A 17,892-nucleotide genomic window follows, 5' to 3' on the forward strand; every position below is an offset into this window, starting at 1 on the left:
AGTCTTATGAGCACTGGTGTTTATGATGTTCGCCATCCAGGCTAATAGAGAATATATAACTAGGCCAGCATAAGATATCAATCTAGCCTGAAGAGCCAGATCTGCAGTCTCAGCTAACATGTCTACGGGTTTCAGCATGTGAACACAGACATTCTGAAATGGGACATAATTGGCCATAAGGGTGTGTCTTATGATTTTTCTCTTTAAAATTAAGGAAGAACTTCTTACGTATCAGAATATGGAGTTGTCAGCTACTGTTCATGTTGGGTTTATTCTTGCCTTGAGGCAGAGCAAGAGATTGAATGACCTTAGTGATGGCTTCTAGCTTTAAGTTATCTACCTCAACAGAAATATCGGCTCTTGACCTGAGTAGTGTTGTTACTATTCAATGGTAGAATTCATATGTCATGAAAACATAAGAATGGACTTGGACATGGTGGAACTTTTCTTAGCCCATTTCAAGAAAACAGACATTTGTCTGCCTAATGAATGGGGAAAGGTGGCCATTCTCCAAAGAAAATGTTCTACTTTTATCTCTTCCAGCTGGTCTCCTCCAAGATACAGGTCAGCAAGCTTGAAAGCAATCTGAAACAGAACAAGGCCAGCTATGCTGACATGCAGAAGATGCTGTTTGAGGAACGAAATCATATTGCTGAAAAAGAGACAGAGTTACAGGCAGAGCTGTTCAGAATGGAGCAACAGCATCAAGAGAAGGTAAACTAGCGAGCCAAGAAGCAATACTGAGGAATAAATCATCATTGCTTTCTGTTGTTAGTTTTAAAAAATAGTGGGGGATATGATGTTTCCTTCAAAAGACCATGTAGCCGGAGCAGCTAGTTTGGGCAGCGCAGGGAGGGGTCTGTTCATGTTCCGTCCAAGTTCAACAACTCTGAGGCATATTCCCCAGGTACCCCCTGCCCCTGAGCTCCTGTGTGCCACACACACACTCCCCCCCCGCCCCGGGGACCTCGCCCAGGCATTGTGTTCCAACAGTTAACATGCTTAAGGTCACACAGTAAATGGAAGAACTGGCATCTGAATAGCCTGTATTACACACCTAAGCAGAATCAAGGTCATAGAGGCCTTATAAGCTATGCCAAAGGGGTCAGCAGGCTTTACTCAAGGTTTGCCTCTAAAAAATAGAATTGGATATTTGGGATACTCAGATGATCAAGAGAGCACCCCAATGCTGGAACAAATGAAGTTTGGGCTACACATTTATAGGAAACAAAATTGAAAGCAGTTAAGGTTATTCATAAAATAAGAAATGGTTCTCCAGCTACTCACCTGAAGTCTCCAGGTACCAAATCCTGGTTAACCTAGGATTCCAGTCATTTGCTCCTTAAATATACAAGCTGCGGGAGAGGAGCGCTTTCAGATTTTCATTCACCAAACAACTCTGGGTTTACAAATCTAACACTGGAAACAACCTTAAAAGCTAGAAAGCTGCTTTTATAAAAAGTTTTCTGAGCAATAAAAACGACTATGTAGTCTTTTCCAAATTTTTCAGATAATAAACCTGAAACAAAGAGAAATAAATGACTTGTCTAAGTTTACACATACCAGTGACAAGAGATCTTAGCCTCCATTTTGGTATTAAGATTAACATGACTGGGTGGGGGGAGGGGGGTGGGGAAAAAAAAAGATTAACATGACTGGTGAACAATGCAGTTGTGCTTGCTCCTTACTACTTCAAGCCATGAGAGCAAAAGAGAACCTTTAGCCCCGGCCTGGTGGCTCAGTTGGTTGTGGTTTTGATTCCCGGTCATGGCACATAACTAGGTTTTGAGTTCCATCCCCGGTTGGGGCATGTCTGGGAGGCAACTGATCACATGATGTTTCTCCCCCATCCCTTCCTCTCTCTCTAAAAAAGCAATAAAAACATATCCTCAGGTGAGGATTTAAAAAAAGAGAGAGAGAAAGAGAGAGAGAGAGAGAGAGAACAGTTCACTGCTGAATCACAGAGGAGTCAATCTGATCACTACTTGGACTGAGCCCGATTTCCTTTTTTGTCTTATTCCTTTGGTCCCGTTGGGTTGTATCTTTCTCTAGGTGCTGTACCTTCTCAGCCAGTTGCAGCAAAGCCAGATGGCAGAGAAGCAGCCAGAAGTGTCAGTCAGTGAAAAGAAACAACAGCTGCGGAGCACACTGAAGTGTCAGGTATAATGAGGCAAAGGTTTTCAGATATGGGTTCTGAGGTCCTGACAGAATTATCTGATTTAGACCATTGTACTTACAGCAGAGAGCAATTAGGTGCTAAACAGGGTTGATAATGGCAGCTTCTATTGCTTTTTGGCCCTAGTTGATCAAATTAAGGTAGCCACACAGAATAACCTCCTTTTTGGTACAGAAATGACGGTGCATACTCAATACCAGACTCTGAGGCCTCCTGATTCTTTGCCTCAACATGAGCTCTAAATAGTTGAGAAAATTAAAACATCCAGTAGAATCCTAGGGACATTCAGCTGTCTCTTCCTGAGTCTGTTCTTCTGAGCTGAGACTTGACATTTATAAAATGCCTAGGGTCTAAATTTCTTCCAGAGGCTGGGAACACCACACCCTTACTAGCATGTCGGAGCACTATTTTATCCAACTTAGAATCTTCTTCCTGAAACACCAGTCTCTAGGGTTTCCTTGGTACCTCCCATCGAAGATATAACCAAACTATAGTTAAGGTCGTATGCATGAATCTGGTTGTCTTAAATGCCAGGAAGTTTAATCAGGCTTATTAGAGTAGCAAATAAAGTGCCTAGTCTATGTTGAGAAGGATGATTAAAAGCATCTCTGACTTCAGAGAAACAGAGCTGTCTGCATAGGTTTCTTAATCAGCTTCCTGATCTGGAGAATGGAAAAGAATAAGAAGGCATGTATGGCAGAGTCCATGGTTTCTATGATGGTTGTCAGGGCTGCTTGGGATGTTGGAATAGAGTGGCATTCAGGACACCTAGGAACTGGTGGCAATCAGGCATTTTTCTGGGTGCCAGTGCCTGCTGTACAAAAACCATCTGCTGCCAGAAACTTGGCAACAGTATGTTTTCATATCTGTGAGTTGTTTGGTACCCCACATGTAGTGCCCAAAATAATCCCACTGATCTCTATACTCTGGAAATAGGAAGAAGAACTTGAGAAGATGCAAGAAGTGTATGTGCAAAATAAGCAGCTTCTCCGAGAGAATGAAATCATAAAGCAGGTAATACAGCCTCCCACCCACTGAACAAGCCCGGGGAGACCCTGTTGCAACTGAAGCCAATCCTTGGGAGTAAGCCTGAATATGATGACTTGGCTGTATTTTATGAGGTTGACATCGAGTTTCCATGTGATATAGTTATGTGCATTTCAAATTATATAAACACATTTTTTATTTTGCTCTTTTCTGAATTGAATCCTGATCTTGTAAAGTGGGAGTCCTTCAACCTACTTTACTATCCTGCCTCACTTTAATATGCTTTCAAATTTAGCTAGCTTAGAAATCTTTATGTTTGAGCCATGAACACTCTCAGAAGCTGCCCTGCAATATACACGTTGTCTCTTCTTTTCAAATAGAAACTGACTCTCCTCCAAGTAGCCAGCAAACAGAAACCTCATCTTCCTAAGGATACCCTTCTATCTCCAGACTCTTCTTTCGAATATATCCCACCTAAGGTAAATTGCTCAGTGCCTATGATGCCTTCCCATAGCCAAGGTTTGGAGTGAGTACACTAAAATTGCCTTTCAGAAGAGGTTGAGAAGTTAAATATCCAAATTCCAGCATCACGATTTTCTTTGGACTCCCAGATAAAACTCTAGGACAGTGGTTCTCAACCTTTTCAATGCTGCGACCCTTTAATACAGTTCCTCATGTTGTGGTGACCCCCAACCATAAAATTATTTTCGTTGCTACTTCATAACTGTAATTTTGCTAATGTTATGAATCGTAACGTAAATATCTGTGTTTTCTGATGGTCTTAGGCTCTACAGCAGTGGTTCTCAACCTGTGGGTCGCGACTGTTAAGAATCATAACGTAAATATCTGTGTTTTCTGATGGTCTTAGGCTCTACAGCAGCCTAAGACCATCGGACTGTGGACTCTACAGCAGCGGTTCTCAACCTGTGGGTCGCCTAAGACCATCGGAAAACACAGATATTTACGTTATGATTCATAACAGTAGCAAAATTACAGTTATGAAGTAGCAACGAAAATAATTTTATGGTTGGGGTCACCACAACATGAGGAACTGTATTAAAGGGTCGCAGCATTAGAAAGGTTGAGAACCACTGCTCTAGGACATTCTTGAGGGAAATAGGCCTTCTCCCTTCCTGGAAGATGGACTCTTGGCCATGTACAGACATGTAACACAGCTGAAGAGGAGGAGCAAAGTAAAAGAGCAGAACTCAGCTGTCCATCCCTAGATACTTATCAGATCATGAGTCCCTCCCTCCTCAGATTACTCAACCTCTCCCTGCAGTTTCTGTCTCTTCAAACACTCTGCAAGGCCAAAGGCAGAAGCAGAATTTCTTCTGATTAGTACAGCCAAGTGGAATATATTTGAGGGAGTCTGAAATCTCTGCTTTGAGAAGATAGCTGGCAACAGCTACTGTGATATGATCCACATGTGTTGTTTTTTTAATTAATAACCATTCCAAACCTTTGTTCTTAGCCAAGACCTTCCCATTTTAAAGAAAAGTTCCTGGAGCAAAGCATGGACATCGATGATCTAAAATATTATTCAGAGCATTCTGTGAATGAGCCTGAGGATGGTGATATTGACGATGGGGATGATGAGGAATGGAAGCCAACAAAATTATTAAAGATACCCAAGAGGAACATCCAAGTGGTAGGAGGCAGCTCTCATCTCTGTATGGGGTTCTAGTCTGTCTTCACTGCCAGTGGGAATGTACCGGCCCCATACCCTGCACCTGAGCCCCTGGATCCCATTCAGAGGCATTGGCTCTACTGAGGGGTGCTCATCAGGCCAGCTCTGTGTGGAACCTGGGGCCAGCAGAAGGAGCTGCCTGAGTGTGCAGGTGATTCTTTTCATGTCTGTGGACTCTTATCAGTCTGAAAGATAGTAGTGTTCTATACCATTTCTTCAGGCTGGTTCCAATGTGATCATAATCCTTCACATTTTTATAGCACTTTACAGTTTATAAAGCATCTTCATATATGTTATTTCTTTTCAATTGTGGCCCAAAAATTCAGTGAGATACGTATTATTTATTTTACAGATGGATCTGCGGCCCACAGGAGGGAAATGACCTTGCCTAAGGTTATACAAGTGATAGTCAGGACTTGAAATAGAATATTCTGACTCCAAGTCCAGTTTGTTGCTATCACATCATGGTCATATCAGTAAAAAGTATAGACCAGAAGCTGAGTGCCTAATAGAGTGATTTTGCTCACTAGGCTAAGGGACATTGAGAATTACAGAAAAGGCTAAGAGTTCAGATCAAACACACTAGTTAAGGTCAGTTAGGAACAGTCTGACTTCGAGGCATGTTTTATTTATTTACATGATGACAGGCTTACATAATTATCAAATGTAGATGATTTATGTTAAAACATTAACTTCCCGAGCACTACAGTTTACTACTACCACAACTGTGCCCTACAGTTACTTCTGCCTAAGAGCAGTTCACAAACTATCCTAGCTGGCTTCCTGGAAGGTTACTTGATTTCATTAGCTCATCGTGAACCACACAGGGAACTGAGCCTTCTAAAGCCACAACATCAGAGAGAAGCAAGTCATGAGGAATAGATAATCATGCTGGCATTCGGTCATTTGAAAATAGTCAAAAATGCAATGTATTGGGCCTAACAGCTTGTCCTTAGCCTCAGAGAGCTTATAATCTAATAGGAAAACAAGGCAAAGAAATAAAAGCACACCATAGAACCTCAGCATCTTCATCTCAGAGACATGCACTGAGGGGTTTTTAAGGGTGACTGACTATAAAGCCAAACCGAGTAGATAGACTTTAGGAAGACGCCAGGGAAGAGATGACTATTGCTGCATTATAAGATAGAAAGGGAAATATATGTTGGGGGCAACTGGGAGAGCATTTCTGGCCCAATGAATAGCATATTGCAAAGATTTGGTAGTAGAAGTAGTAGAGGGACAGAGAGTTGAGACACTTAGAGGAAATGGGACAGAACATGTCTGACTTTCATTTACTTAACAAACATTTATGGACTCTACTGTGGTTGAAGTGGAGCGCATGAACTGAGTACAGATGAAAAGGTCAGCTAAGTAACAGGAAGCAGAGTTGAAAAATACTCACAGAAATACATGGAAGAAGGCCTAAAACTGGTGAGGAAGTTTCCAAATGAGAAGCAAATACAGGTATACTTTCCTGAAGGAAAACTTACTATATGTTATAGCACTGTTGCTCTAAGCCTGAAAAAGAAATATATAACAAATATTTCAAGTAAATAGTATTGCTATCAATGACAAATCCTATGCCTAAAACAGTGAGAGATGATTATTTTCTAGGCTTTCCCCTTGATTTTAAAACTCAAGAAGAGACTATAACTGGGCTTTAAGGGGAGCAAGCTGGCATACCATCTAGTTTCTCCCTTTGTGTGACCTCAAAGTACACGGATGCTATGACTGCTCTTTGATCAGACTGCTCATAGACAGACACTGTAGACCTTGAGGGTTTGCATGAAGGCCATCCTGATTATTATTGTTCCAACCCAACTGAAGCAGACTGGTATTACCACTAGTTTACTGAAAGGGAGACTACAGCAAGGCACCAAAATGATGATTTGTCCAAAGCTACTGCTGAAAATGTTGGCTTCCTCACTCAGCCATGTTTCCTGTGTGTACTAAGGACATGCTGAGGGATAGGCCATGTGCTATAGTTTTAAAAAGTAATAGCTTAGAAGCCAGTTAGACATGGGTTCTAGTCTTGAGTTTGCCACTGGTGAGTTAGATGACCTTAAACAAGTCACTTAATCTCCCTAGGCCTCAGATTCTTCATCTATGTAATGAAGGGATTATATTAGAAGAAATATATAAAGTCCCTTTCCAGCACTAATATCCTGAGTCAGAATAACAAAGTTGTTATTGTTTTTAATAAATGGGTTTTAATAATTCTACCTTTATATGGTGTTGTATGGTAATCTGAGAAGTTAAAAGAAGGAATGTATGCTAAAGCGCCTTGTGACAAAATATCATGCAGGTATTGTTATTACAGCATAGTAAGCATTTTACTAATACTTTGGCAGAAATTAGGAAGCAGGTATTTTTGTCTCCATCTTAGCAGTGAAAGAATGGAGATGAACTTGAATGAAGTGACTTATCCAAAGTAATGCCAAGTATTAAATAATAGAGGTCCAGTGCACAAATTCATGCACGGGTGGGGTCCCTTGGGGTGGCCTGTGGAGATCAGGCCCCAGCTCATGCCTCCAGCCTCGCAGCCCCAGCTCATGCCTCCAGCCTCGCAGCCCCAGCTCGTGCTCCCAGCCTCGCAGCCCCGCCTTGCACCCTGCCTTGGGCTGGCGTCGCCCCCTCACCTGCTCTACCATCCTGCCTGCGGGGCGATCAATCAGGGCCGCGGGGGGTCGGGGGGGAGGGCACTGCACTGCCGCTTCTGGTTGTTGTCTGCAGGGTGGGCGATAGGTCGGGACCGCGCCCGCCCCCCACCAGCCACAGCTGCCGCCTGTCGCCATCTGCATGGTAACCCGGCAAGGCAATCAGGCCCCTGCTTGCACCTGCCTTGGCCTGGCACCACCTGCTCACCTGCTCCACCATCTCGCCACGATCCCACTTTTGTCGGGGCCCATCAGCGCTGGCAGCACCTCCACTGCCACCCTGCTGCCAACGCCGAGTCACTGACACCCGCCATGTTCCGCACCGCTCCCTGGTGATCAGTGCACGTTATAGCAAGTGGCCGAACTCCCGGTCAAACGACCGCCCAAGGGGAAACTTTGCATATTAGGCTTTTATTATATAGGATAGGATGAGAGCCCAAGTTTCCTAATTCCTAGCCTAATGTTTTTTATGTTAAAATTTTTATCAGCCCTGACTGGTTTGGCTCAGTGGATAGAGCGTCAGTCTGTGGACTGAAGGGTCCCAGGTTCGATTCCGGTCAAGGGCATGTACCTTGGTTGTGGGCACATCCCCAGTAGGAGGTGTGCAGGAGGCAGCTGATCGATGTTTCTCTCTCATCGATGTTTCTAACACTCTATCCCTCTCCCTTCCTCTCTGTAAAAAATCAATAAAATATATTTTAAAAAAATTTTATCAGATCTTATTCTGAGATACAATACAATGCTGAAATCAGTGCTAGAAGAATTATACACTCTAAAGCAATGGTTCTCAAGCCTGGATGCACATTAGGATCCCCAAAGGAGCTTTTAAACATGGGAGCTGGGGACCCCACCCCCTGATATTCTGATTTAGTTGAGGTGGAACCTGGCCTTTCTGAAAACTCTCCCAGAGATTTCATATGTGCAATCGGGGTTGAAAACTACTGGCTTAAAGGAACCCCACTGGTTCCTTTCAGCTCTACTTCCCACTCTATATAATAAAGAGTCCCTCAATTATAGTGATTCTTAACTGTGGTGTTGGGACATGCTGGGTGGGTTGCCAACAGTTCTGATACACACACGTGTACATACCTATATAATTGAGGTTATGTCTGTGGAAAGGTCATGCTCTCTCTCACATTCTGATCTTGTCCTGGTGTAAGAAAGAATAAGATGAAGTTGTAGGTAGTACATACGGCATTCATGTGAATACATCTGTTACGTGTGTCATGACTGTTCTATAACAACACTGCCAGATGTATTTCTAGCCTCTGCTTGCTTGAAAACTTCTGATAGTGATGAATCTCACCGGGAAGCCCATTGTATTCCATAACTGTTAGAAAGTTGTTCCTTGTTGAGCTAAAATAGGCTGTCCTGTAAATCATCCCAGTAGGTCTTGGCTATATAAAAGTCTAATTGTTCTTATTTATGACAGCCTGTCAGATAATACTCTCATACTATTAAGCCTTTGCATAAAATAGAGACATGTGGATAGGGTACTAGAGTGTTTTTTTTATGAATTTGTAAATGGCCAGAGGACCATACCCAGTCTATAGCAATCAATTCAGTGTCATCCTGGTGAGATATGTCTAGGACATGTCATAGAATTCTGTCTTTTTTCCTATCTTATTCAAAGACGCAAAGATTTTTTATTTTATTTTAATGCCCAATGTTGGCAAGTATGACTAAGATGGGCATTCCTGTCTATTGCTATTAGGAATGTAAATTTGGTATAACTTTCTGTAAAGCAACTTGAAAATATGTATCAAAAGCTTTAAAAATGTTCCTATCTTTTGGCCCAGTAATTATACACATAAGAATTTATACTAAAAAAGTTATTGGTGTGTAAAAAAGATTTATTTACTCAACAAATCTTTTGAGCATCTAAGTATCAGGTACTGTTTCTAGGTGCTGAGGATACAGCATATGAGACAGGTAAGATCCTTGGCCTCGTGAAACTGAAGGAAGACATTCTTGTGGAGAAAGAGAGACACAATAACCAGAAAAACAAAATCCTTTTAGATGATAAGAGATAAGAAAATATAGCGAAGTCACAGATAGGATAGGAAAAGAGTACTTCAGAAGAGGGCTTGGGAGAGGTATCTCTGAGGAAGAGATATTTAAGCTGAGAGCTGAACAAAGTGAAGGAGCAAATCAGGGAAGAACATTTTAGGAAAAGGAAACAGCAAATGCAAAGATCTTGGGGCAGGATGAACTTGGTTTATGAAGGAGCAGCTGAGAAGGCCAGTGTGGCTAGAGTGTATTGAAAAGTGGGAGAGAGTAGTATAAGGGCAGATCAGAGGGGTAGTCAGGGCCACATCATGGAGGGCCTTGTCAATCATGGTAACATTTGCGTTATATTTATGTATCAGGATGTTTGCTATAACATGATTTATAATAGCAAACAATTTCTTTTAATGCCATATTAATATCTAATGTAGGGGCCTGATTTCATAAATCGACATTTCCACATAATGAAATACTATAGACAATTATTAAATTTTAAAATCATGGTTTTTTTATTTTCAAATTTTATAAAGTGATATATATTATTCTCATAATCAAAAAGATATTATTTTGGTTTAGTTTACCTTCACAACTACAGAATAATGATGATGGTTGTCATATGAAAGAGATGTAAGGGTAAACCCAGTATGAATCCACAAAAACATGACAAGGGTGGGGGGAAAGCTACTGTGAGTTTAGGCCTCATTAACAAGAATATTGGGAGGTGTCTGTGTCAATCTACTTCATAATGATCACACCACATCTAGAAAGTTATGCTCATTTCTGGATGTCACAATTAAAGATGAACTTGGACAAATTGATATATAGTTAAGATGGCAAGGATTCTTGGAAACAATGTTGTGGTGAATCATTGAAGGAGCTAGATATATTTAGCTTTGAGACGATTTGGACAGAGGGGCACTGGGAGTGAAAATTATGCTCAGGGTTTGAAAAACTGTGCTGTGAAAGTGGGGTTAAACTGATTCCATGTCATTCCAGATGACAGAATTGTGTCCTATGGTCAAACGTTATAGGAAACAATTTTCATCTCAGGATAAATAGAGTTTGGGATCATTAGACCCGGGACATTAGAGAGGTGCTTCAAACATCACATCAGACTTTACATGGTCGCCGAGGTCTCTTCTGACTCATCCATCATTCTTTTTTTTTTTTTATTGACTTTTTACAGAGAGGAAAGGAGAGGGACAGAGAGCTAGAAACATCGATGAGAGAGAAACATCGACCAGCTGCCTCTTGCACACACCCTACCGGGGATGTGCCCGCAACCAATGTACATGCCCTTGACCGGAATCGAACCTGGGACCCCCCAGTCCGCAGACCGACGCTCTATCCACTGAGCCAAACCGGTTTCGGCTCATCCATCATTCTTTGAGGTCTGCCACTTGTTTGTTTCAAGCCAAACTATCCTACTTTCTCCCACTATTTCTCTTATAACATCACTTCTTTTTTAAAAAATATATTTTATTAATTTTGTACGGAGAGGAAGGGAGAGGGATAGAGAGAGAAACATCGACCAGCTGCCTCCTGCACACTCCCCACTGGGGATGTGCCCGCAACCAAGGTACATGCCCTTGACCGGAATCGAACCTGGGACCCTTCAGTCTGCAGGCCGACGCTCTATCCACTGAGCCACACCAGTAAGGGCATAACATCACTTCTTATAACACTGGTCACCCATCTCTATTTTGTTTAACGGGATAGACTACTTCAAACGGTGTCTGGGAGCAGTTGCTCCCCGTGATTTCTGAATTCCAAACTTCTGTCTGACTATTGCTTTTTGACAGCCATTGTACACAACTACTTTTAAGCCAGATCTTCCTCCCATATTATTTTTTAACTATAGGCCCGGTGCACAAAATTTGTGCACTTGGGGGGAAGAGGAGTGTTCCCTCAGCCCGGCCTGCACCCTCTCGCAGTCTGGGAGCCCTTGGGGGATGTCCCCACGGGCCTAAGCCATCAGTCGGACATCCTTAGCGCTGCCCTGGTGGCAGGAGAGGTTCCCGCCACTGCCGCTGCACTCGCCAGCCATGAGCCCAGCTTCTGGCAGAGCAGCTCTCTCCCTGTGGGAGCCCACTGACCACCAGGGGGCAGCTCCTGCGTTGAGCATCTGCCCCCTGGTAGTCAGTGCACATCATAGCGACCAGTAGGTCCACCATTCGGTCGATTTGCATATTAGACTTTTATATAGGATGGCTGATTTGGGAAGAACCTAAATGTCAAACTGAAATTGATCCCTGTTATAACTTTTACTTTGGGCCGATAATTTCAGCCTGTCCAAATATTTTTGAATTGTGATTCTATTATCTTACATATTAATCATCCTTCCAGTTTTATGTTGTTACAGCAGATTAAAATGCCTACCTTGTAGACCGGTTATGAGATTTTTGTATTTGTATATTATATGAAAGTACTCTGAAAACTGTAAAGTGCTATACAAATGTAAATTATCTCATTTCATTCATCAGTGATTCATTAAACTGCTAAATTATTAAAGTGCTGAGGACAAAGCTCAGGCTGACACTGAACAAACTGTAGAAAGTGAGCTGGATGAAGAACAGTTAGGTAGATCAAAAGATGTCAAGCAACTGTGCTCAGTCCTTAAATATACTGTACCTAACTCCACTACCATCTAGTTCACAGTTCTTCACTTTGCCCCTAAAATGATCATGAGAGTCTCTTTTAGTTGCCCTTCATTGTTATTATAGCCCTCTGATCTGTCTTTCAAGTATCCTATCCCCAAATAAATGGATTTGCCTGGCTTGACTTGTTCTTAGTAAACCTCTGGTGGTTCACATTAATCACTGTTTCACTAAAGAGAGGACTGAGGAGCCCTGGCTGGTATTGCTCAGTGGTTACAGTGCCAGCCCGTGCACTGAAGGGTCTTGGGTTCAATTCCTGGTCAAGGGCATGAACCTGAGCTGCAGGTTCGATCCCCGGCCCTGGTCAGGGCATGTGTGAGAGAAAATCAGTCAGTGTGTCTCACGTTGATCTCTTGCTCTCCTCCTCCCTCTCTCCCTCCCCCTCTCTCCCCTTTTCTCCCTTCCACTCTGTCTAAAAAAAAAAATCAATGGAAAAAATATCCTCGAGTGAGGATTAACAAGAGAGGACTGAGGAGATAGAAGTTGGTAAAGTTGATGATACTTTCCATCTTTTCAGAAAGGCTTGCAAATGAAGGGAAGGCCTTTTAAACTAGTTATCCTACCCTGTGAAAAGTGGGGTTAAACTGATTCAATGTCATTTCAGATGACAGTAATAAGTCTTTCTTTAAAAAAACATATATATATATATTAATTTTAGAGAGGATTGGGGAGGGAGAGAGAGAAACATCAGTGATGAGAGAGAATCATTGATTGGCTACCTCCAGCATGCCCCTCACTGGGGATTGACCCTGCAATCCAGGCATGTGCCCTGACTGGGAATTGAACCATGACCTTCTGGTTCATAGATTGACGCTCAACCACTGAGCCACGCCAGCCAGGTGGTAATGAGTCTTTCTACAAACCTGTTTTGCAGTGTTCCTGCAAGGGCTGGTGTGGGAATAAGCAGTGTGGGTGCAGGAGACAGAAGTTGAACTGTGGCGTGGACTGCAGCTGTGACCCCACCAAGTGTAGGAACCGTCAGCAAGACAAGGTAGGATCAGTGCCATTGCCCCTCATTTTCCCCACTAGTTTCCGCCCTTTTCTTCGTGAAATCTGGAATCTCCTGCACAGCTCTTCTACTCTTCTTTTCTCTGCAATCAGAAAAAGACACAGTTCGCTTAATCCTACTTCCTCACTGCTAGCCTGTCCACACATCCCCTTCAGAAACCACAGCCCTTCCCAGAAGATTCCCAGGTATGAGTTCCCCATTCCCCACCTTGGCTATAACGTTTCTATAGTTTCTGAGGCAGGAACAAGAAAACAGGCATTTACAGGCATATAGACATGCAGGATCAGGCTAATCCAGAGGCTTAGCTGGAACTGTAAGGGCCACATGCTGAGGTGGCAGCTTCCAGGAAGGAAGTTAATCCTTCTGACATCTTGAGACATTAGTTACCTAGCCCCTCTCCATGGGAACCAGCTATTCTCTAGGAAAAGACTCACAGGAACTTGGTCTTTCTGATGGTCACTGTTGTGAGCCAAGGTAATTGTAGCTGTCCTCCTTATATTGCTTCCAGGAATAGAAATCTCAGGGAAACAAAATGTGTGCTGAGAAAGGCAGCACCAAGCAGGTCAGGTCCACATACTTGCCTTATGCCTACCTGTGCCCATGGCAAAAGCTCATTCCTACAGCTCTCTATGTGATAAACAATAATTTTAGCAAGCTTAGTCTAATGATCATTCATCATGTATTTCTTGAACATCTACATGTGAGCAGTTTTGCCCTGGGTTTTCTATTTAAAATACTTCTAAGGTAGGCAGACATTAGAGGATTAAAATGGCAGGCTAGAGGTAAGGCTAACAATTGTAGATGTCTCAGGGACCTTGGGAGTCTATTCCTATGGCTAAGTAAAAAAAGTCAGACAGAAAAAGTCAAGAACTATATGATTTCACTCATGTGGGATATAGAATTGAAAGCAACAAATAAACAAGAAAGGCAAACAAAAACTCATAGAAACAATCAACATGTTGGTTACCCGAGGGAAGGAGGTAGGAGTAGTAAAGGGTGAAGGGGGTCAAATATATGGTGACAGAAGGAGATTTGACTTTGAGTGGTGGGCACGCAGTGCAATATACAGATCATGTACTGTAGAAATTTACACTTGAAACCTATATAATCTTATTGACTAGTGTCACCCCAATAAAAGATTATACCTTAGGCTTCCTGACTCTTAATCCAGTTCTTTTTTCATAACAGCAGGTTATAATTCTAATCTAAGCTCTACCCCAGAGTCACCTCACTGCTTAAATAACTTCTTTCTCTTGGCCTTGGTTTCCTTCTCTGAAAAAAAAAAATAATACAGACAACACCCTGTATAGGTACTAAAAAGAATATTGCAGATTGGAAAAGGGGAAAGTTAAAGAAATCACCAAGGCTTGGTCTTGTTTAAACCTCGCCTCGTGATGCGTCCTGTGCCACTATCCTACCTAGTCCTTTGCCTTCAGAAGCTGCCGTCAAGCACTGTGACCCCCAAGCAGGGTCTCCCTGAGACTTGCTTAGAAACTGATGAGGCCCTCCAAGCTGGTGTCTCTCTGGTTGAAGGAGAATAGTGATTCTATAACCCTGGGAACTGAATTTCTAATAGCCTGTCTGCTTGATTCTCAGGAAAGCTTGGGAACTGTTGAGAGGACCCAGGATTCTGAAGGTTCCTTCCAACTGGAGGATCCCACAGAAGTGACCCCAGGATTAAGCTTCTTCAACCCTGTCTGTGCCACTCCAAACAGCAAGGTAGGTAGGCTAAAAGGCAGGCATTTCCAGCTATATTATGGTCCATCTCTGCCTTAGCTCTGACCGACAGTGGTGGGGGAAAGGGGAAAAAGTGCCAATGTGCTTGTTGGGAACGGGGAATGGAGCATAGAGTCTGTTTCTTCCTGCTTCCTGCAGAGCAATCTTATGGAACACCTCATACTATTGGAAGTGTCCTTGGCCTCTGTGGGGGCTAAGTTGGGCTGAGCCTCTGCCCCCACCTGAAATGTAGTCATATCTGTTTCTGTCCTTCCTAGATCCTGAAAGATATGTGTGAAGTAAAGCAGGTTCTGTTCAAGACTTCTCCAGACACCTCCTCCCTTGGCCTCCCAGAGTTGAAACATGTAGCCACAGAATCCCAAGAAAATAAAGCTCCAGGGAAGAAAAAGAAACGAGCTCTGGCCAGCAATGTCAGCTTCTTCTCTGGCCGCTCCCCTATTGAAGAAGAAGCCCCCTAAAGTTGGACTCATCTCTGCCCTAGTCTGGTTTACAAGACGCCTTCTGGTTACAGCCAGAGGAGGTTTTTTAATGACTCCTCTAGATTTCAGGTTTCTTGCTGTTGATAAAAGGGACAGCATGTTACTGAAAAGGAAGGAATTTTTTTGGCTCTCAGTCCTCAGTCTCTAGCCCTCCAGCCCCAGATTATTGATTGCTCTCTCCTCTCTAGAAGGGTGCTAAGCCGCCTGCTGAAGACAGAACCAGCTGACCTTCCTGCTGACTCTTTGGGAACCAGTCCCCAGTATAGTCTAGCTCTTCCTGATTTGCCAGCAGTTCAGGCTGCCTCCCAGAGCTGTCTTATCTCTAGGCTCTCTCAGCTGAATGACAGAGCCTGCCCTGGGTGGGACGCCTGACACCCATCTTTCAACCCACCTCAGGAAGGGGCTCTCCATGGTGCTGAGGTAAATGAAATATTTTAAAATGTCAATGTTTTTTTTAAAAGAAATAAAGCTTAGTGCTTCTATTGTTTGGAAAGATCCTTCTCTGCTATACTTTCAACCCATGTTCCTCTGCCCCTGGAATGCCAGGCAAGTAGCCAGGTCCCACTGCCTTGTCGTGGCCCCTATCCCCTGAGGGCCATATGGAGCAGTACATCATGTCTTCACATCACTCTGCTATCTCAGGAAACTGGAATAAAACTAGCAAGGCCAGTGGCTCGATCTCCACTGTACAGCCTGCCCAGCCTCTAGATTTATGAGGAAGGGACATATTTACTAGGCATCCCCATGCACCTGCCACAGTTTTATTTGAAGTCACAAAGTAAGTGAGTAATAGAGCTAGAACTTGAACCCAGGTCTAACACCAAAGCTTCGTGTGTTACTAGAGTGGCAGTGGTGGCAATCCCTAAAGCCCTGCATCCTGGCTTCTTACATGAGCATGGGCGTGGGGCCACACTGCTGCCTGCTTTCTCCTTTGAAAGGGGAGCAGAGGGCTGTGGCTTACTCCTTACTGGGCATCAGAATTCTCCATCTCTGCTTAAAACTGCAAGGGGGCCAGCCCTAAAACGCCAAACACAGGTTGCCGACTGGCCTTACAGCCTTCTGAAGAGTTTTCAAGCCCTGGGCCTCTCATATCCATGCATTCTGAATCCCAGCCTCCCCCTCCCCCCCCAGTAAAAGCTTCCAGAGTTCCCCCCAGAACTCAGCACATGAAAGCCCAGACTCCTCTAAAATCCACCAGAGCCAAGCAAAGGAAACTGAAGGATGGCCTGCTGGGAATGAAGCCTGCAGGAGGACTAACTGCCCTGCAGCCCTCTCTGGCCTTCTGCCAGCAGGCAGCCCTACTTCTCTGCATTTTAATGTCCAGGAAGCAAGAGAGCCTCTTCCATTGCCAACTAGAGGCCCTGGATACAATGAGAAGGCAGAGAGGGAGGAGGGCTGTCTCTTGGCATAAGAGAGCCAGTCGTCTCTCCCAAACCCAGTGTGTGGGGGATAATGGGTAAGCAAGCTATCCCCAGAGAGGCATCCTTTCCCACCAACACTGCATTAACCTACAGGCTTTGAGCCATCACATCATAGAGGGAAGGTCAGTCCCACCCAGAGCCCTACATTTTAGCGCTAAGCTGACTACAAGTGCTAGCCAGTGCTGTCTGCTGATGGTGTAGTAACAGTATCTTTTGTACGTTGTGGACAAAAAAGGCCACATAGTAAACCTGACAAGCTCAAGGGAGGCCTGCGTGGTGGCCTTACAGACTCCGAGACCTAAAGTAACCACATAGGATGGTCTGAACATAAAAATTCCTAACTAAAACCAGTTTATGAGGGGAGTCACATTCTAGGCCTGTATATCTTCTTTGACATAGTTCAGTCTTTACCCTAAGTGAGCCTGTATATTGTCTTTGCATCTAAGATAACATACCCTTGGAATGTCAGAGTAATCTCATCCAGACCCTTCAGGGCACACCAGAGCAGAGACTATGAACCCTTCATTGTTATCTTGTTGCCTACATACCATCTCTATGTGCTGTAAATGCTAACTGTCCTGTACCCACCAATGTAAAAGAGTCTGAAGTCTCTCCATTTCACTCTTTATCCAATCTTAGAGATTTTCCTTCTTTTCTTTCTCCTGACCCCTTAATCTACCACCAATGGATTTCATGTAACCCTCTTTAAGTCTCCTCCTTTGATTCTAGTGTGTAAACTAGGCTGTGAAACTGCCATTCTCCAGAGCATTTTCTCAATCCCTTCAGATTTTGCTTCCCAGCAATTGTCGGTTTGGCTCAAATAAACTCATAAAAATTATCTACAGGTTTGAACATTTCTTACGTCAACAATGTGTTCATCTTTCACAATCCAGTGACCCTAACACCCGACACTCCTCAAATGATTCTTGGAAGGATACTTTAGATGCCTTGGAGATAAAGCAGCTGGAATGATGCGAGTCTCAGCCATCCTGAATGAGCATATACTGTCTGGGGTGATGGATGGGAAGGGTAGGAGCCACAAAGCCCATGGGGACCTCTGGCCTAGAAACAG

General features: G+C 43.5%; 1 protein-coding gene across 4 annotated transcripts in view; it reads left to right on the top strand.

Annotated features, from left to right (window-relative positions):
• The window catches only part of KIF4A (kinesin family member 4A), a 181,445-nt gene extending 163,708 nt beyond the window's left edge, over positions 1–17,737 (top strand). For 3 of the 4 annotated variants that reach the window (XM_079764681.1, XM_079764682.1, XM_079764684.1), the window contains 8 exons: positions 544–714; positions 2,053–2,160; positions 3,113–3,190; positions 3,544–3,642; positions 4,638–4,814; positions 13,049–13,165; positions 14,780–14,902; positions 15,178–17,737. In XM_079764681.1, coding sequence (XP_079620807.1) covers positions 544–714; positions 2,053–2,160; positions 3,113–3,190; positions 3,544–3,642; positions 4,638–4,814; positions 13,049–13,165; positions 14,780–14,902; positions 15,178–15,378 — 1,074 coding nt within the window. In that variant the 3' untranslated portion in view covers positions 15,379–17,737. The remainder of the gene's footprint in view (positions 1–543; positions 715–2,052; positions 2,161–3,112; positions 3,191–3,543; positions 3,643–4,637; positions 4,815–13,048; positions 13,166–14,779; positions 14,903–15,177) is intronic. The other variant, XM_079764683.1, reaches the window with a different exon arrangement.
• The last annotated feature ends 155 nt before the right edge of the window (positions 17,738–17,892 follow it).

Source organism: Cnephaeus nilssonii (genome assembly GCF_951640355.1).
Source record: "Cnephaeus nilssonii genome assembly, chromosome: X".
NCBI classification, from domain to species: Eukaryota; Metazoa; Chordata; class Mammalia; order Chiroptera; family Vespertilionidae; genus Cnephaeus; species Cnephaeus nilssonii.